The sequence below is a fragment of the Pan paniscus genome, chromosome 18, assembly GCF_029289425.2.
Source record: "Pan paniscus chromosome 18, NHGRI_mPanPan1-v2.0_pri, whole genome shotgun sequence".
Lineage (NCBI taxonomy): Eukaryota > Metazoa > Chordata > Mammalia > Primates > Hominidae > Pan > Pan paniscus.
In genome coordinates this window covers 35,409,118-35,429,988 of record NC_073267.2, presented here as the reverse complement: position 1 = coordinate 35,429,988, position 20,871 = coordinate 35,409,118, and the positions used below count along the sequence as shown (strand labels likewise).

General features: G+C 49.1%; 1 protein-coding gene and 1 pseudogene across 1 annotated transcript in view; both read right to left on the bottom strand.

The window, feature by feature from the left end:
- Window positions 1-1,757: 1,757 nt before the first annotated feature.
- LOC100989945 (uncharacterized) lies at window positions 1,758-8,887 on the bottom strand (annotated as a pseudogene).
- A 1,090-nt stretch (window positions 8,888-9,977) lies between these two features.
- LOC129394098 (uncharacterized) overlaps window positions 9,978-20,871 on the bottom strand; it is a 57,972-nt gene continuing 47,078 nt past the window's right edge. The window contains exons 4-8 of the mRNA XM_063598076.1: window positions 20,663-20,703; window positions 19,584-19,673; window positions 12,934-13,019; window positions 12,017-12,082; window positions 9,978-10,273 (exon numbers count right to left, since the gene is read on the bottom strand). Coding sequence (XP_063454146.1) covers window positions 10,123-10,273; window positions 12,017-12,082; window positions 12,934-13,019; window positions 19,584-19,673; window positions 20,663-20,703 — 434 coding nt within the window. The 3' untranslated portion in view covers window positions 9,978-10,122. The remainder of the gene's footprint in view (window positions 10,274-12,016; window positions 12,083-12,933; window positions 13,020-19,583; window positions 19,674-20,662; window positions 20,704-20,871) is intronic.

Genomic DNA, 20,871 nt, shown 5'->3' with positions numbered 1-20,871 from the left:
GCGTGAACCTGGGAGGCAGAGCTTGCAGTGAGCCGAGATTGTGCCACTGGACTCCAGCCTGGGCGACAGAGCAAGACTCCATCTCAAAAAAAAAAAAAAAAAAAAAGAAAAAGAAAAAAGAAAATCATCACATTCTAATTTTTTTTTTTTTTTTTTATTGAGAGGGAGTTTCACTCTTGTCACCAAGGCTGGAGTGCAGTGGCACAATCTCGGCTCACTGCAATCTCCACCTCCCAAATTCAAGCAATTCTCCTGCCTCAGCTTCCTGAGTAGCTGGGACTACAGGCGCACGCTGCCACGCCCAGCTAATTTTTTGTGTTTTTAGTAGAGACGGGGTTTCACCGTGTTGCCCAGGCTGTTCTCGAACTCCTAAACTCAGGCAATCAGCCTGCCTCGGCCCCCCAAAGTGCTAGGATGACAGGCGTGAGCTACCGTGCCCAGCAATATATGCAATTTTTAAACAGTCAATTAGACCTCAATAAAGCTGGGGGATGGTGGGGGGGGAAGAAATACAGAAATACATTCCCCTTCCCCAGAACCAAGGACAAAGCCTTGCAGACCTAGGGCTGCAGGTTAGACCCTCGACTCATGGAGGGGCTACTTCAGAATTGCTCACAGAAAAGGCTGTGGGACCGGGCATGGTGACTCACACCTGTCATCCCAGCACTTTGGGAGGCTGATGTGGGCACATCCCCTGAGGTCAGGAGGTCGAGACCAGCCTGGCCAACATGGTGAAACCCCCGTCTCTACTAAAAATACAAAAAAAATAGCCTGGCGTGGTGGCGGGTGCCTGTCATCCCAGCTACTCAGGAGGCTGAGGCAGGAGAATCGCTTGAACCCAGGAGGTGGAGGTTGCAGTAAGCCGAGATGGTGCCATTGCACTCCAGCCTGGGCTGCAGAGCGAGACTCCATCTCACATACACACAAAAAGGCTGTGAGGAGGCAGATAATTTGTAACAATTCAATCCTGCCGCTGTCCACTTGCAAAAGCATGGAATGGTATTTGATGAAGCCTTTTTTTTTTCTCTTCAGATGGTGTCTCGCTCTGTTACCCAGGCTGGAGTGCAATGGCACAGTTTTGGCTCAGTGCAACCTCCGCTTCCCGGGTTCAAGTGATTCTCCTGCCTCAGCCTCCTGAGTAGCTGAGATGACAGGCACCCACCATCACGCCTGGCTCATTTTTGTATTTTTAGTAGAGATAGGGTTTCACCATATTGGTCAGGCTGGTCATAATTAACATCTTGTTGGGTTTAACTCAAAATGCAAAAATGTTGAGTCTGTACAGCCTATATTTGTAGGTCTATTGCAGTTCACTTCCTTTGGCTGCTAGACCACACATAACTCATGGCAAACTCCAGAAAAAAAAAAAAGACAGAGAAAATAAACAAAAAAAAAACAGAGTTTCCACCATTCCATCATTCCCCTTCTTTATTCATTCAGTTTGGTGCCTTAAAAAAAATCATTAAAGAAAACATATATAAATGTAGATTTACCGTTGATGTTTTTAATTTGTACTCAAGACACTCATCTGCTCAGCGCACACTGTAGTGAAAGACACCGTCTGCTGTAACTTAAAAAAAGTGTGTCTGGGCCGGGTGCGGTGGCTCACGCCTGTATTCCCAGCACTTTGGGAGGCCGAGGCGGGCGGATCACAAGGTCAGGAGATAGAGACCAGCTTGGCTAATACGGTGAAACCCCGTCTCTACTAAAAATACAAAAAATTAACTGGGCGTGGTGGCGGGCGCCTGTAGTCCCAGCTATTCGGGAGGCTGAGGCAGGAGAATGGAATGGCGTGAACCCAGGAGGTGGAGGTTGCAGTGAGTCGAGATCGCACCACTGCACTCCAGCCTGGGCAACAGAGTGACAGAGCGAGACTCTGTCTCAAAAAAAAAAAAAAAAAAAAAGTCTGCCAAGGAGTTTTGCTTCACCCATGAAAGGAAGAAAATGGTCCAGGTAAAACGGCCATCGGGATGTAACAAAAAATTGTCAAAGATCACACCCTATAGAGGTGGCTGATTTGATACAACAGCCAGTGAACTTTTTGACGACAAATATTGCAGACTGCAAGAGACACTTCTTGTTCACGGAAATAGAAATAAAGCATGGTGTCTGCGCCCGGCTTTCTGCTGTAAGCTGAAGTATTTCACGGCAGCAGGAATTCGGCAACCCACCGTTTACACTCCACCCTTTAAAACGGCTGAGTGGGGTGGGGACCTGCCTTTGGGGAGAAAAGCACATTTTATTTAAGCCCCTGAAAGAGGAGTGGGTTGGCCAGGCGCGGTGGCTCACACCTGTAATCCCAGCACTTTGGGAGGCTGAGGTGGGTGGATCACTTGAGGTCAGGAGTTTGAGACCAGCCTGGCCAGCATGATGAAACCCCGTCTCTACTGAAAATACAAAATTAACCAAGCGTGGTGGCACATGCCTGTAATCCCAGCTACTGGGGAGGCTGAGGCAGGAGAATAGCTTGAACCTGGGAGGCGGAGTTTGCAGTGAGCCAAGATCATGCCATTGCACTCCAGCCTGGGTGACAAGAGCGAAACTCTGTCTCAAAAAACAAAAAAATGCATATTCCTCAGCCACTGGAAAATGAGATTTCTGAGCAGCTGGATCTGATAATTACCATGAGGTGTCATTACATGATATACACGTGCTTGGAAACATTGTATGTCATAAATGTGTACAATCATTATGGAGTTTTTTTTCTTGAGACAGGGTCTTGTTGTGTTGCCTAAGCTGCAGTGTGCAGTGATGCAATCATGGCTCAGTGCAGCCTCAACCTCCTGGACTCAAACCATCCTTCCACCTCAGCCTCCCCAGTAGCTGGAAATACAGGTCTGCACCAGTGGGTCCAGCTATCTTTTGTACTTTTTTTTTTTAAGAGATGGGATCTTGCTATGTTGCCCAGGCTGGTCTTGAACTTCTGGCCTGTGATTCTCCCACCTCAGCCTCCCAAAGCACTGGGATTACAAGCGTGAGCCACTGTGCCTGATCCGAACGATGATTCTTAAAAATAAAATAAAACTTTAGAAGAGAAGAAAATCTAATGGTGGTTTTTGTCTTTTCATTGGCTCTGTGTTACTTTGTAGCTGCAATTTTTCTTTCCTTCATTAAGTCAGCTCCAAATTTGCAAACTCAAGTGAAGGGTAAGTGAGTTTTCTGTGTATCTTCTTGGCATGGGGTGGTGAGTGTGTGTACGTGTGTGTGTGTGTGTGTGTGTGTGTGTGTGTGTGTGTATTTGTATGTCCAGGGTTCCTCCACATCCCTGAAGAGACTTGGGGCTCCTTAATATCCATATAATTTCTATTTTGAGCAGAAAGAGGAAAAGTCAACGTTTTGGAAACTCCAAACTCCACCAGGGGCTTGGCTGAAACAGGTGTGTGTCGTTTCTCCAACCAGCCAGCTCGCCTGCGAATCTCAGAACTTATGTTAATGAGAGTTGCCTGCCCACAGCTCTTCTACGAATAATGTTTTTGTATGTAAAGGAGAAGCAAAAACATTTTTTTGACCTCTTGGAGCACGAAAATCAATAAGAAGTTGATAAAGCAAAGTCTGTGCCTGCTGAAAATAAAACAAGTGTGGTTTATTTACCCACCGAATCCTTCACGTTGTCAGACCTGCATCGAGATGATTTATAGACCAACACCCCACGAAATCATTTAAAGCAGATTAGATTCCTAGGTCAATCCTCTCTAATATGACAAGCTGATAGAGGCTGACAGGTAACTAGGTTGTTTAGGATGGCAAGCCAGTCCCAGAAATTCTGATTAAATTAAAATGTTAATGGTACCACTGGGAGAGGAAGATTGAGTTGAGGTGGGCGAATTCTGTGAGGACCGAGGTGCAAACACCAAGTCACAGTCGCTGTGCTGGAAGCAGAAGCCTGGGGGTGCCAGAGGAAGTTACCTTTGCTAAATCCGAAAGCAGGGCCTGCATTGCGGTGCTGGGGGCAGGGCGGGGACAACGCATCTGCCAGGCTCAGAAGGGAACACGGAGCTTCCCTAATCACCTCCTCTCTCCTGCAGCTGCCAAGGTGATGGCCGGAGACCCTCGTCTCTGCAGCTCTTAATTCTCCAGTAGCCTCTCCCATGCCCTCTGCAAATGCCCGTTTGCAGGGCACTTTAACCCAATCTGAAATTGAGCCTCCAGCACCGTGACTGTGTACAGACTCTCTAGGAAACTGTCTTGGGCCGGCTGGATGAAAGCTTATTGCTGTGTGTGTGTAGTGTGTGTGTGTGGTTTTGTTTTTTCCCTGCAGAGAAAAATGCAAAGAATCTTGCCCCGGCCACAGGAAAAGGAGATTCCTGAGCAGTGTACCTTTCTTTCTTTCTTTCTTTCTTTCTTTCTTTCTTTCTTTCTTTCCTTCTTTCTTTCTTTCTTTCTTTTTCTTTCTTTCTTTCTTTCCTTCCTTCCTTCCTTCTTTCTTTCTCTGTCTCTCCTTCCTTCCACCCTTCTTTCTTCCTTTCTTTCTCTCTCTTCCTTCTTTCTTTCTCTCTCCCTTTCTTTCTTCTCTCTTTCTCTCTCTGCTTCCTTCCTTCTTTCTTCCTTTCTTTCTCTCTCTCTCCTTCCTTCTTTCTTTCTCTCTCTCCTTCTTTACTTCTTTCTCTCTTTCTGTCCTTCCTTCCTTTCTTCCTTTCTTCCTTCGCTTTCTTTCTTTCCGTCTCTCTCTCTTTCCTTCTCTTTCTTTCTTTCTCTCTCTCTCTCCCCTTCCTTCCTCCCTCCCTCCCTTCCTTCCTTCCTTCCTTCCTTTTCTCTCTCTCTCTTTCCGGCTGGCTGGGTGGCTTGGCTGCCTTGGCTGGCTGGGTGGCTTGGCTGGCTTGGCTGGCCTGGGTGGCTGGGTAGCTTGGCTTGCCTGGCTGTCTGGCTGGCTTGGCTGCCTGGCTGGCTTTGGCTGGGTGGCTTGGCTGGCTTGGCTGGCTGGCAGGATTGGCTGGCTAGCTGGCTTGGCTGGCTTGGCTGGCTGTGTGGCTTGGCTGGCTTGGCTGGCTGGCTGGCTTGGCTCGCTGCCTGGCTGGCTTGGCTGGCTTGGCTGACTGGCTGGCTTGACTGCCTGGCTGGCTTTGGCTGGGTGGCTTGGCTGGCTTGGCTGGCTGGGTGGCTTGGCTGGCTTGGATGGCTTGGCTGGCTTGGCCAGCTTTGGTGGCTTGGCTGGCTTGGCTGGCTGGCTGACTGGGTGGCTTGGCTGGCTGGCTGGCTTGGCTGGCTTGGCTGGCTGGATGGCTTGGCTGGCTTGGCTGGCTGGCTGGCTTTGGCTGGGAGGCTTGGCTGCCTTGGCTGGCTGGATGGCTTGGCGGGCTTGGCTGGCCTTGCTGGCTGGGTGGCTTGGCTGGCCTGGCTGGCTGGGTGGCTTGGCTGGCTTGGTTGGCTGGCAGGATTGGCTGGCTGGCTGGCTTGGCTGGCTTGGTTGGCTGTGTGGCTTGGCTGGCTTGGCTGGCTGGCTGGCTTGGCTGGCTTGGTTGGCTGCGTGGCTTGGTGGCTTGGCTGGCTGGCTGGCTTGGCTGGCTGCTTGGCTGGCTTGGCTGGCTTGGCTGGTTGGCTGGCTTGGCTGGATGGCTGGCTTTGGCTGGGTGGCTTGGCTGGCTTGGCTGGCTGGGTGGCTTGGCTGGCTTGGATGGCTTGGGCGGCTTGGCTGGCTTGGCTGGCTGGCTGACTGGGTGGCTTGCCTGGCTGGCTGGCTTGGCTGGCTTGGCTGGCTGTCTGGCTGGATTGGCAGGCTTGGCTGGATGGCTGGTTTGGCTGGCTTGGCTGGCTGTGTGGCTTGGCTGGCTTGGCTGGGTGGCTTGGCTGGCTGGGTCACTTGGCTGGCTTGGATGGCTGGCTGGCTTTGGCTGGGTGGCTTGGCTGGCTTGGCTGGCTGGGTGACTTGGCTGGCTTGGATGGCTTGGCTGGCTTGGCTGGCTTGACCGTCTGGGTGGCTTGGCTGGCTGGCTGGCTTGGCTAGCTTTGCTGGCTGGATGGCTTGGCTGGCTTGGCTGGCTCGCTGGTTGGCTTGGCTGGCTGGGTGGCTTGGCTGGCTTGGCTGGCTGGGTGGCTTGGCTGGCTGGGTGGCTTGGCTGGCTGGCTGGCTTGGCTGGCTTCGCTGGCTGGATGGCTTGGCCGGCTAGGCTGGCTGGCCGGCTTGGCTGGCTGGGTGGCTTGGCTGGCTTGACTGGCTGGCTGGCTGGGTGGCTTGGCTGGCTTGGCTCGCTGGGTGGCTTGGCTGGCTTGGGTGGCTCTGTGGCTTGGCTGGCTGGGCTGCCTGGGTGGCTTGGTTGGCTGGCTGGCTTCGCTGGCTGGGTGGCTGGCTGGCTTGTCTGGCTGGGTGGCTTGGCTGGCTTGGCTGGCTGGGTGGCTTGGGTGGCTAGGATGGCTTGGGTGGCTTTGCTGGTTGGCTGGCTTGGCTGGCTTGGTGGCTTGGGTGGCTTGGCTCGCTTGGGTGGCTTTGCTGGCTGGCTTGGCTGGCTTGGCCGGCTTGGCTGGCTTGCCTGGCTGGCTTGGCTGGCTGTGTGGCTTGGCTGTCTTGGCTGGCTTGGCTGGCTGGCTGGCTTGTCTGGCTGGCTGGCTGGCTTGGATGGCTTGGCTGGCTGGCTGGCTTGGCTGGGTGGCTTGGCTGGCTGGGTCGCTTGGCTGGCTTGGCTGGCTGGCTGGCTTGGATGGCTTGGCTGGCTGGCTGGCTTGGATGGCTTGGCTGGCTGGCTGGCTTTGACTGCGTGGCTTGGCTGGCTTGCCTGGCTGGGTTGGTTGGCTGGCTTGGATGGCTTGGCCGGCTGGGTGGCTTGGCTGGCTTGGCTGGCTGGCTGGCTTGGTTGGCTTGGCTTGGCTTGGCATGTGTGGCAGCCGAGGCTGGGGCTGTGACTTCTACAGAGGTTGGCGTGACGGGGGGCATCCCTGCCCTCCCAGGGTCTGCCTGTGGGTCATGGGGAACATGGTTTGAGGCCCCTCCTGTAGGCACACAGCAGTGTGTTGCCGCGTGAGTGGTCTTGTCTGCAGGCTTTAGACTCAGCCGGGTCATTTGTGCCACGTGGGGTCTGCGCCGCCCCAGGGGCTGCATCTCTTTCAGCCACAGGATGTGCATCTTAGGGTTGCAGCAGACGGGGCTCCTGTGCCATGTGGGGTCCAACCCCTTGGCCTGAGCAAGGCAGCCAGTGGGCATTGTGCTGGTGACGACCTCCGGCCTCTGCTCCTTCCCCAGCTCTGAGTCATAAAGGCCTCCCAGTCCCACCTGGGAGCCGTGTCTCCTCTAGGAACTGCTGGGCATGGCTGCGTCCGGTCTGCCTCATTCCTGCATCTGATGCCCACCAGTTCTTCCCCAACTCCCCCGTTCTCTATCTCCCCCTTCTCCTCCATCTCCTCCGTCTCCCCCGTCCCCTCCGTCTTGCCCGTCTCCATTTCCTCCAACTCCCCCTTCTCCATGTCATGGCTGTCCAGGCTCCATCCCTCCGCAGGCTCGGTCCCCCCTTGTTCTGGGCAGGGCTCTGGGTGCCGGTCTGGTGCCAGTGCTTGGAGCCTGTGGTGCCCGTCACCCCTGCTCCACCTTGAGGAGCTGTGTCCTGTCCCACGAGGAGGTGCCCCGGGACCTCAGGCCTGCAAGCCATGGCTGGGTCCGGCTCTGCTTCATTCCTATCTGATGCCCCCTAGTTCTCCCCCATTTCCCCCTTCTCCATCTCCTCTGTGTCTCCCGTCTCATGGCTGTCCAAGCCCCATCCCCCACCCAGGCTGGGTCCCCTCGTTCTGGGAAGCCCATCTTGCCATGCCCATCCCTGCCACCCCTCAGGACAGCACTCTGGATGCTGGTCTGGTGCCAATGCTGGGAGCCTGTGGTGCCCGTCACCCCTGCTGCACCTTGAGGAGCTGTGTCCTGTCCCACAAGGAGGTGCCCAGGGACCTCAGGGCCATGGCTGGCATCGTTGCTGTGGAGTGGCTGTCACCTTTCATGGTCATCCTGCAACAGAGCTCCTGCTGCTTCTGGGTGAACCTGGGGCTGCCCCCGTGAACACTCTTGGGTCTGACACAAAGGGACCCGTGAACACTCTTGGGTCTGACATGAAGGGACCCTGTGAGAGAGGGGTGGGGTGGGCTGGGTCCCTGCGTGGGGATCGCCAAGGGGTGATGGCCACGAAATGCCGGGGACCCAAGATTGTCATTCACAGAGGGTGAGGTGGGGATGCCAGAGGCGCCTCTGCCTGGAACACCCTGGCTTCTGTCCTAGCAGGACGCTGGATGCTGGCCACGGTGAGGATGATGCAGGTGCTTTTCTTGTGGGGTCCCTGGCCCACCTCACACGTGAGCTCTCAGGGAAATGGACCCCCAGAACACGTGGAGGGCACGACCGCTGGGCTCAGGGTCTCCCTGCAGCGCTGCCGTCCACGAGGACCCCCCACTTCTCCAGCAAAGGCGTGGGTGTGCACGCCCGGCCCTGGCACAGCCCAGAGCATCTGGGGCCGTGGCTGGGGAAGGACGGGGTGCTTGGGGAATGCAGTGGGTATGGGGATGTCAGAGGACACTCGGGCTGTGCAGGAGCCTCACCAGGGATGTGCGTGGGGGATGCTGTCTTTCGTTTCACAGCCCCAGGGAGGCTTCTGATGTCTCAGCCTTGAACCCTAATTGGGGGGCTCCTAGTGTCAGTGTGGGAAGCTGAGGGTCCCAGTCAGAGGTGAACCCCTCACTTCTGGCCCCTCACTCCCATGACCATGGGCTCCAGCTCATAGGTGTGTGTGAGGGGTGTCCTGAGGTGGTGTGGGGCAGACATGCTCTCCCAGATGGGCTCCCCGGAGCTTGGGGCAGGGTGGGCCCTGCAGGCCGTGGCTCCCAGTGTCACTTCCCTGCAGCAGCCACAGTCAGACTCTCCGGCCCTGCACCTGTCCTGTTGTTGGGGACCCTGACCCTTCGCAGACCCAGGTGGGGGCATCGGGGAATTCAGGGGAGCACCTGGTGACAGAGGACACCTTGGGGGCAGCAGCCATTTCCCTGGGAGGTGCAGCCAGTCTACCCACTGCCTGGAGCCTGCACCGTCTCTCCTCAGGGGTCATGGGACCACCCTGTGCGTCCATCTCCTTCACAGCCACAGCTGCCAGTAGATTAATGGGGTGTGTGTGTTGCTCTTGGGGTGGTCCCGGCCCGGCCCGGCCCTGCCCTCCCCACCAAGTGCCCAGGGCCGCCCTGACCGCCTGTGCCCTGCCCTGTAGATGCTGCCACCTCCCTTTCCTGGGGGAGCATTTTGTCTTGTGTGAGGATGGGGTCATTCCCATGGTCACCACCTGTGACCCTCCCCTGCCTGCAGAGGGAACAGAGCTGGGCCTGGGCTTATCCATGTCGGGTGCCCCTGGGGGACCTGGGGGCTCGTGGCCTCCCCTGCACACAGGGCTCCTCCTGGCGGGGCCTCCGAACCCCCTCATTTAGGTGTTGCTGCACGTGGCTCCCAGGTGTGGACGTCCCCACTCTGGCGAGGGCTCCTTCCTTCTGGGGTCGTTTGTGGAATGTGGCCTGGGTCCGTGGCTCTGGGAGGGAACAGCCCAAGGGTGGGGCCCCCCTGGCTGGGGAGGAGGCCCCGCAGAGAGGCCCAGCCTGCATCCCGATGCATCTGGCGTGGCCGCGGTCCCCCTCCAGCGCTGACGTTTGTAAATCCTGAAAGGAGCCATGCTGTGGCTGAGGGAGCCAAGCCCGTGACTGAAAAATCCTCCAAACATTCATTCAAAAATACAAGTGTGATCGCCAGAAACGCTTTTGTACATTTACACAAAACATTGATATAGGCCGTGGCGGAGGCTCCTGTCTAGGACTGGCGAGGCGCCCAGGAGCCGCCGGTCACCCTTGTGCCCACACAGACCCTTTCCAGAAAGACGCAGGCCCCGGAACTGAGGCCGGGTCAAGTCGGGAACGGCAAGTGCTGGAGGGTGTCAGTGTGGGAACCTGTCCTGTTCACGAGTGGCCCTACGTGTCCCCCGGGCACAGAGCTCTAGGCAGGTCCAGCCACGAACCCACAGCAGCAATCAACACGCTTCTGTGAATAAATAAAAATTTATCATTCCATGCAAACGCACTCATTTTCCACAAAAGACAACAGTTTTTACACAAGCGGCGGTGTCCCAGTGGTGGCTGTGGCACGTGTGGAGCGGCCCTGCAGCGGTGTTCTCATGGGTGCCGTCACAGTGGCTCCAGGTCCTCATCCCCGCATGCATACTCGTACAGGTCCACGGCGCCCAGGGGTGAGGGCACCTCGAAGAAGGGCCTCTGGGCCAGCAGGGACCGCAGCGCACTCAGCTTCTGCTCCACAGGTCTGAGCTCGGCCTCGAACCTGCAACGAGGGGATGGTGAAGACGTGGACAGCGGCGTGGAGCAGGCCCTGGGCCCTGTTTTCCGAGAAACGCAGGCTGCTCCGCAGCCAACCTCCAGCACGAGAAAGTCCCCTGAGCCGACCTTGAGCTCCAGCCGCTGACCCAGCAACAGGCTCCTGGCTGAGAAAGCCGGCTCCACCAACGCTCCCGGGGGAGGGGCCAGCGGTGCAGGTGAAAACCCACCCAGGACGGGACGGAGCCCCAGGCATGAGGTGCACAGAGAGGAACCGGGCGGGCTCGTCTTTTCCCCAAAGCGACACGATGGTGACTCTCAGAGGGCAGCCTCTGAGCTGCAAGGGGTCTGTGTTTACACAACTGGGTCATGGTGTCCACACAGGATTGGAGAACAAACGGGACCACGGTTTGGACAAATTCTCCCAAAGCACAGAAGCTCCTAGTGGAGGCCACCACTTCCATTCTGACCAGAACACACAGCAGTGCGAGGACTGGACGCGCACCTTCCGTTAAGGTCTCGGCAGTGACATCGGGCGCTACTCCGGGGAAACCAGCGCGGCCACCGACAACACAGAGTCTCATAGAGATCCTGCAGGGACACCTCTGCTTTCCAAGATGCCCCCCACAGCCTGGCACTGAGCTCCCACTGCCGGAGCAGGCATGGACACGGTGAAGGCAGTCAACCCCAGTGTGGTGCTGGCCACTGGTCAGGTGTGGAGCAGAGGTGACAGACGGTGGTGGGGACAGGTGCACACCCATCCAGGCTATGTCTGGGGGACACAGCTGCCTCAGGGTGTCTGGCAGGAGAAGGCAGACTGGGAAGTTCTGGGGGAGTGGGGACCCAGAGGTGGGCTGCCAGGTCAGAGCCACTGTGCAAATAACTGACCACAAGGAGGACAGACACACAGGACAGACGGCCCAGGGTAAGAAATTTCCTCAGGAAAGGCTCTGGTAAAGGAATCACAGTTAGATGAACCAAAGCTTCAAATTCTACATTTTCATATATATATATATACACACACAACTTTAGCAATAAAAAACAAGTAGACTTTAATACTCGTATACTTTATAATTCATTTTGGAACTGCCTCATTCTCCCTTTAGCTGGTCACTGTGCACCTGGTGTTCTCAGTCTCTCCACCAAAAAAAAAATTTCCTCAGGAAAGGCTCTGAGAGAGGAATCGTAGTTAGATGAACTAAAACTTCAAATTCTACATATATATATATATATATATATATATATATATATATTTAGCAGTAAAAACAAGTAGACTTTAATACTCTTATACTTTATAATTCATTTAGGAAAAGAAGGAACACCTTTGCAGCTACTCCTGCTAAGTAACCAAGAGTTTTTTCAATACTAATCTTCACAATTCATATTCAAATACTAAGAATCCCTAATCCCTTTAAAAATACATTTGTATTTCCAATAATTTGATATAGGCTCTCAAAAAGTCATTACATTTTGAGGGTAAAATCGAAACAACCTAAACATTAATGCCAAGTAATGAATATAATAGTTCACACATATTAAACAGTTAATTCATATGTGTAATACATTGTTATATATATATTTATACACAAAAACAAACATGTATGTGCATAAAATCTCAACAAATCCGATAAGAATTATTAGAACTAGTAATTAGACACTGTTGTTCTACTTCTGTAACCCATGATCTTAAACCATTATAGAATAAACCTTAAAAGCAATCATTATTTTCAAAGACAATTTTGAAACTTGCCTTGTGCGAGTTAGTAAATAACTGTGCTCCTTGGTTTCCTCATCTGTTACATGGGTAGAACCTACACTGTTACATAAAGATTAGAGCAGTTAATAGATAGAATATTTTAGTATTTATAGATCTAGAATATAAAAAGGAATTAATAAGTTTTAAGGAGAAAAAATAAGGGAAAAATAGTCTCATTTTCAAGCCTACTAAACATAAAATGTTTCTTACATTTAATTTATACATGCAGGGTAGGTCACTATACTAAAAATAAAGCACATTTAATTTGAAATTTTAGAAAGGGTAGATTGTTCTTATTTAGAGAATTGCAATACATTTTAATTTGTGAGCAGGAGGTCATGGTGTTATTTAGAAACAGTGACAAGAAAATTTTTTTGGCTATTATAAATGGAAATGGAAAAAAAGAAAGAAAAGCCAAGAGTAGTCATTTGACTCCAACAAGTAGTTTTTAAAAACTATTTCATTTGATTATCAGCTTCAATTTCAAAGGTTATATATCTGACAAACAAAACACAAAGGAAAAGCTTGATAATTAACAAAAAACTCTATAGTATTTCCTTTTTTTCATCTTTTTCCAGGTCAGATTCTTACAAGCACCGGGAAATTCGTGTTTATTTAAGATTTAATGACAATGTTAATGCCACTGTCAATCTGTATTCTTTATCTAGAAAGGCAAATCTGATTTACATTAACCTGAACACCTTAATAACTAATTAAAATCTCAGCCTTCTGGCTAAGTTCTTAGACATTTATTCTGTTTAACTCAGCAACAAAATATTATTAGTCATTTTCTTTTGAGAAAGGTGAGTCTAATTTATTGGTACTATTAGGGCATTTTATAATCTGCAACCTAATTAGCCTTAACAAAGTATTTTGTACTCAGCATGACTCAAATATTTTACTGAACTTACTGAAAAATAATGCTGCCATTGCATTTCCACTCTAATATACTGCAGTGATTTTGTGTTTGCACATATTTGTCCATGTCATATGTTTGCTTGAAAGAATGTAAAACAAAGAATGTATATAGATTATTAAAGAAATCCTCCCAAATTTGTTCACATATATTAGATCCTAAAACTAAATAGGTGTTTTTTTTCTGAATTGAAATAGATTAACAGAACATATTAACTGAAATAACTGTCATATTATTTATAATTCTTACCAGACACATGCAATTGAGCCTATGACCGAGGATGAAGACTCTATAAAGGACATCGCTCAAGTATACAATATGATTTTCTTTAATTTTGATCTGAAAGACTTGTTAATAGAAAGACTGAAGTTCTGTCAAACAAATTGATTACATTTCTACTGGATTTTGGAAATATGTAGCATCTGTGATAAATTAAAGTACTTAATCATCACTTATTGTCTTTAGTGTACAATTTATTATATCTCTATTTTTATACCCCTCAAAGTATTTGCAAAATTAATAGAACTTTCTTAAGAATACAGTGACTGTCCTCAAAATCCACTTAAAATTGATAGCCTCGAATTTATATTTCATCTACTCTTCCAAAATAATTATTGTATTGTTGGTTTTAAATCTAACATCTCACTATTTTCTATTTTATCATATGCTTTTCTGATGCATTTTTTTTCTGCTTTATGTTGATTTTTATGATCTTTTTTTTCTTTATTAGGTTTTAGGTGTAACTCTTTTTATTTTTGTAGTTACTTCATAGTTCATAATATGCAGCTTTAACTTATCACAGTCTACCTTCAAATGATATTACATCACTCAGACTGATTTGTGAGTACAGAGAGACTGGACAGGGACATATATGATGAATCAGAAGCACCTGACTCTTTCAAAAGGCTCACTAATCTTAGTAAAATAAACCCATACAGAAAATTCTTTTATTTTAAGGTGAGTAAACATGCACACACATGGCCCTTCAAGGTCATTCTGTCAGTCAGCCTTAATCCAACCCATGAGATACCAATTTGCCAGTTTATGATCATTGCCATAGAACAGTTTTTTTATTTTAAATTCTAAGTTTAAACTGAAGATTCAATGGAGGTGGAACTAGTTTTCTTTTTGAGCAAGAAAATAACTCAATTAAATGTACTATGTCTCAAAATATGCAGTATACACACCATCATGAAAATGAGACAAGAGTAAATAAATTATGATATCTAGAAAATTAGGTAAGACACTGTTCAATAATAAGGCAAAACAGGATGTGAATGTCACCTACGCTATCAAATAGAGAGAAATGTGGGGTTTCACTGAATAAATCTGAGGTTGAATGTATAGAACATTATTTCAAATATGTCTTGATTTGTATCTAAACTTATATCCTATAAAATCATGCAGAATATGAGGAGTCATTATCTAATTTTAAGTAGGAAAAATATGAATCAGTACTAATAATAAAAACTAATAATTTACTCAATGCCAGGCAATGTTTCTAGTGTTTTACATTTTCAGAAAACAATTATGAGATAACTGTGAAGAAAACAATTCTTCACTTTTCAAGAAAGAAAACCAAAGTAATGAGAAACTAAGTAAGTGGCCCACCCAAGGTCGTATAGTTAAGAAATGACTAAGTTGTAGACCTTATAGACCTTAACATGTTTTATTTGTTTGCTTGTTTTGAGATGGCATCTCGCTCTGTCGCCCAGGCTGGAGTGCAGTGGCACGATCTCGGCTCACTGCAAGCTCTGCCTCCTGGGTTCATGCCATTCTCCTGCCTCAGTCTCCCAAGTAGCTGGGACTACAGGCATCCACCACCACTCTCGGCTAATTTTTTTGTGTTTTTAGTAGAGACAGGGTTTCATCATATTAGCCAGAATGGTCTCGATCTCCTGACCTCGTGATCCATCTGCCTCGGCCTCCCAAAGTGCTGGGATTACAGGCATGAGCCACCACACCCAGGAGACCTTAACATGTTTTTAAGTAAAATGTATTATTTTTCATGTGTAATGTTTGCTCTGTCTCTCATATATACATAAAAATATAAATATAATCATGAAGAGAATTATAATAGCCAACTTTATATTTCAGAGATATTGGCTTGGCATTGCCTTCAGCAGGTATTTCGACATTAGCCTCTGGAGTGGAGTTGGGGACAGGTTGATTTCAATGTTTCAAAAATATATGAGAACTGTGAACCTATGTTAGTGGATTGCCTATTCGTGACTTCTAGTTGAACACTATCAAAATTGACAACTAAAAAAAAAATGAAATGAGAGAAAATGTTTATAGCACTTAAGAGGATAAATTAGTTTCTTTATGTCTAGATTTTATATTAAATAAAGAGCTTTCAGGAAAAGTAAATGACAGTTAATGATTTTGATTATAATCAGTCAGATTTTTTCCATATTTGAGCAAAAATTGTAATTGACTTATCCACTGCTTTCAGTGTAGATTAGCTGAATCATCTAACTTATGTCATCTCTTATAAAAATATTGATTGAGATGAAAAATGAATACATGATTTATTTATCTTAAAACAGTTCTATGTTGATAATATAAAAAATACTAACAGTTTCATCTAAAATATGTTTGGATAAGCTACATTATATATGATTCATATCTTATGTATAATTTTTATATGATATTTGATTTGGTTCATACACAAAGGAACAAATGTTTCTATGTAAGAAAGTTATTTTGCTTATTACAGAATTTAAAACTAAAATGATTCTTCCACAATGGCCATTTAACAATTTAAATTTAGGAAACATCTGGCATGTTCAATTGAGTATTTACTTTGCATAATTGTGTTCCATATCTTAATGCATTCCCTTTAGCAGTTTCTTTCAGCAAGCAACACATGTAAACTTGTTTCTCGCTAAATATTTTTTATTTTAGCAAAGTTTTAGACCTAGAGATTTAAAGAAAAATTGCAAAGATGTTACAAAGATGAACTCTTGAACCGAATCTTTTATTTTTAAGCATGCAAAACGGTGTGGTTTTTTAAAACCCTGAAGACATAAATGTACAACTGAGAACCCAAAGAAAATTGGACTGTTTTGTTTTGTGATTATCAAAACAATGTCTGAAAAATAAAATCCTTTAGTTTCCTTTCATTTTTCCTGAGAGAATATAAACTGTGTTGTGATGTCAAACTCATTCTGAGTTTAGATGCCCCATGGGCAAATCGTTTTGTCTAATTAAAACAAAATGAAGACAAATCTCTTACACATAAATCTTTGATGGTGGGAAATGTAGCTTCATGTTTTTAAAGCCTTCACAGAAGACAAAGTACCTCTCAATCTTGTAACTCTACTTTTTATAGCTACCTAAAATAATTATTAAGGCATATTTGATATACTGTAATCAATATATATTTGTGTTTTGTTTAATAATTGGGATCCTTTGGACCGTTTGCTGCAAATATCCTATATTTAAAAAAAAACTTTGTCTAAATATATCATGCAGAAAAATATTTATACCTAAAAATATAAACTCCATTAACAAAAATTGTTCAGCAAAACTCTATTAATTCAATACACTGTATGGTTAATTTTTGTAGCCAATTTTTCCTTTTCTTCTCTCTAATGATGTGATGTTCTTCAATGTCTTCTGAAAACTTGAGCATAGGAAGTTGGAAGTGTATAAAGCAAAACAAATAGTAAGGAGAGAATTTAGAATGCCAATTTTTGAAGGGGAAATATAAATTTTACAACTCTTAGTTTGCATTTTAAATTTATATTATCTGTATTTAAGTATTTAAGTTGATTTTCACCAGTGTGTTAGTGTGTTTGTGTTGTTGTAAAACAAATATAAGACTGGGTCATTTATAAAGAAAATAGATTTATTTGGCCCTTGGTTCTGCAGATTGTACACAATGCATAGTGTCAGCATCTGCTTGTGGTGAGGGCCTCAGGAAGATTACAATCATGGCAGAATTTGAAGGGGAGCCAGCATGTCATAGGGCAAGAGAGGGAGCGAGAGAGGGAAGGTGCCACACTCTTAAACAACTAGATCTCCTATAAACTCTTTACCACTCATTACCCAGGGAAGGGAACCAAACCATTCATGAGGGATTTGCCCCCATGACCTAATACCTCCCACTAGGCCCCACATCCAACAATACAGGTCACATTTTAATATGAGATTTGGAGGGGATAAAACATCCAAACCATATCAACTGTTCACTGCTAACTACTAAATCAAAGAATTAATTTTTTACAGGCAATGTATTTTTTTTTTCTTCATTCAAAAGAAAAATACTTGACTGGACCTTATGAGGAGAAAATGTTAATCTCTTGCAGTTTTTAATTAAATAAAATAATTTGAGGCTATTTTTTGCAAATTAAGGCCATTAAGAAGGACTCTAGACTACAAAAAGATTCCAGACATTTTCTATAAACATATTTCATTTTATATATATATATATATATAGTTGTTATCATAGTAGATTTACACCATTGCCATCTGGAAGTAATTCCCTTATTCAACACAGAAGGATTTCTCATCCTTCTCCTAAATATTTTCTTCTAGCTCAGAGTGCCTGTGGCCAAAAACAAGAGATTTTAAAACAACAACAAAAACAAAAAATTCTGCTATCCCCATATAGGTTATCTTTCTTTTGTAGTCTTCTTTTTACTTGAGTTAAAATATTTCCTTTGAATTCAGACTGACAAAGATATTGAAGGACATCGAATGTCGTTTAGAGCACTGTTCCTGCGCCTGTTTTCACTAGATCAATAGTGGAGGTGACTGGAGATATTGGAAGAAAGAAATAAACTAGGGTAGCTCATATCACCCATTCCATGTTTTTTGTCTTTAGGATGTCCCAGCCTGCAGTGAAAATGAATTCTGTTCTGCCAAGACCTGGGCAGGGCCAGGGAACAGCCAGGGCAGGGCCAGGGCCAGGGCCATGGCCATGGCCTGGGCAGGACCAGGTTTGGGGCAGGAGCAAAACAAGGGCAAGGACAGTGCAGGATCTTGGCACAGCCAGGGTCCAGGACAGTGTCAGGGCAGGGCCAAGGCAGGGTCTGGGCCATGGTAAGACCAGCAACAGGGCTGGGGCTAGGCCAGTGACAGGACCAGAGTCAGAGCAAGGGCCAGAGCAGTGCAAGGCCAGGGTAGGGCCAGGCATTTCAGGGTCAGGGCCAGGGGAGAACCAGGACAAGGTCTCAAGCAGGGAAGGGCCAGGGCCAGGACAGGTCCAGGGCAGGGCCATGACAGGGTCAGGGGCTGCGTTAGGGCAAGGGCAGGGCCAGAGCAAGGTAAGGGTCAGGGCCAAGGCCGGGGTAGGGACAGGGCAACAAATATGGCAGGACCAGGGGCAATGCCAAGGCCAAGGCTGGGCCAGGGCTGAGCCAGGCCTGAGTCAGGGCAGGGCAGGGCATGGCATGGTATGACCAGTGCAGGACAGGACAAGAGCCAGTCCACAGAGAGAGCAGGGCTGATGCCAAGAAAAAGCCAGGCTACTGTCAAGGCTGAGGCAGTGTCAGAGTATATCCAGGGCAGGGCCAGGTCCAGGGCCAGAATAGAGCCAGGGCACAGCCAAGGCAGGGTAGGAGAGGGAAATAGCAGCAGGGCCTAGCGAAGACTAGGGTGAGGGCTAAGGTAAGGCCAGGGCAGGGTCAAAGGCAGAGTAGGGCCAGGGCAGCATGATGACACATCCAGAGCACAGCAGGGCAGGGTGATGGCAAGACCAGGGGCAGACCACTGCCAGCTCAGGGCCAGGGAAAGGCCAGTGCAGGGCCAGGAAAGGGTCTGGGTCTGGGTCAGGGCCAGGAACAAGGCAGAGCAGGGCCAGCGCCATGGCAGAGTCAGGGCAGGTCCTTGACAGGACCAGGTTCCAGGCCAGGGCCAGGGCAGCAGCAGGGGCAGGGCCTGGATAAGGGCAGGGCCAGGGATATGGCAGGACCAGGGCTAGGGCCAGGGACAGGCCATAGTGAGGGCAGGACAAAAGCCAAGGCAGGGTCAGGGCAGGTCCAGGGAGCAGCCAGCACCAAGCGGGGCCAAGACACAACCACCACAGGGTAAGGCAGGGCAATGGCACCACTGGGCCATGACAGGGCAAGGTCAGTGCCAGGAGAGGGCAGAACAGGCAGGCCCATGGTGGGGCCAGGGCAGGGATGGGACAAAGCAGGGCCAGGACATGTCCAAGGCCAGGTCAGGGCCAGAACAGGAGCAGGACCATGACCATTGGCAGGGCCAGTGCCACGACAGGACAAGGGTTAGGACAAGGGGTAGGGCCAGAGCCAGGGCCAGAGCCAAGGTCAGGCCAGTGCAGGTTCAGGGCAGGGCCAGTGCCAGGGCAAGACCAGGGCAGGGACAGGGTAGCACAGGGCCAAGACAGGGTCAGGATGGGATCAGAGCAGGACAGGGTCGAGACAGTCCAGGTAACAGTAGGGCAGGTACAGGGTAAGGCAGGCAGTACAGGGCCAGATCCATGGCAGGGGCAGGACAAAGCCAGGCCCATTGCCAATGCACCAGTCCTCCCTACAAGGCTCCTACCACCTGGCCACTGCTGCAGCCCATCCATCACTGCAAGCCTGACCCCCAACCCTGGCTGCAGCCGCCTGCCCTCCTAGCGTGGCCGCTCTCCTACCGCTCCGGCGCACTGCAGTCTCCGTTGCTGCCACCCACCCGCAGCGAGGCGAGCCATGGTGTCGCAGGTTCTAGGTGTCTCCTCCTCCTCCTGGCATGGAGCAGCTGGGCAGGCAAAGCCAGAAAAGCCTAGAGGAAGATGTGAGGGGTAGAAGGGTTAGAGCCTCAACTTGTCATGCTGGCCACTGGGTGGCAGGGGCCAGTTTCAGCAAAGGCACTCACACCCACCCTCCAAAGTCCAGCCTCTACTTTTGGCCCAAGCTGGCCCGGAACTGGGGTCTGGGGTGGGTGCTGGAGATACCACAGCACCCAGCTCCCCACTCCACAGAAACCATTGGGCCCACCGGGTCTGCACTCCTCGGGGAGCAGGAGAAGCAGAAAAATTCAGACCCAGCCAACCCTCCGCACCTAGGTGCCAATTCCTGTTCCAGACGCCTCCACACACAGGGCCCTGTCCCCCATGGTGTCCCCAGGGGTGTCTGGCAGCCTCTGAGGCACAGACCCAGAGTGCACAGGCCCAGGAACCACGGTGGGTGTGGGGGCTCTGCCATGCTCAGGATTCCCACGCAAACGCTGCATGCCTGCTGCACTCCAGTATGACCAAGAGTGGGTCGCCCTCTGGAGTGTGGAGTCAGGGAGAGGAGAACCACTCCTTCCTTGGATGCCAACTCTGCTGACCACTGCCAGCAGTGCAGCCCCTGATAGCACCAAACTCGCCCCCGCTCCACGGCTAGTCCTGCCCTCAATAGCGCCCCCCAACTCTGTCCCCCAATGCCACCAGTAGCGTATACCTGATAGTGCCCTAACGTGTCCTCCTCCATGGGCATTGCAGCCCCAGAAAGTGCCCATAACCCACCCTCCCTGCCATGGGAAGTGCAGCCCTGTACAGTGCTACCAACCAGTACCCCTAATGCAGGCAATGACACCCTGCATAGCGCCCCCAACCCACCCCACACTGCGAAAGGTGCAGCCCTGGATAGCCCCTGTCCTACCACTCTGGTCGTGCTGCACACTCTGTCACCGCCACCACCAACCACAGTGAGGCACGCCAGCGGGCCACAGGCTCTAGCACCCAGCAGCCAGGCACGGAGCAGCTCTCACTGATGGCCAGCTCTTACCACTCTGACCACGCTGCTGTCTCCCTGGCCATCTTCTTTGACTACAAAGGAATAAAACTAGGTATCAGTAAGAAGAGTAATTTTGGAAACAATACAATCACATGGAAGTTAAACACTACCCTCCTGAATAAATGACTAGCGGGTCAATGAAGATACTAAGACAGAAATTCAAAAATTTCATGAAACAAAGGGTAATGAAAACACAGTAT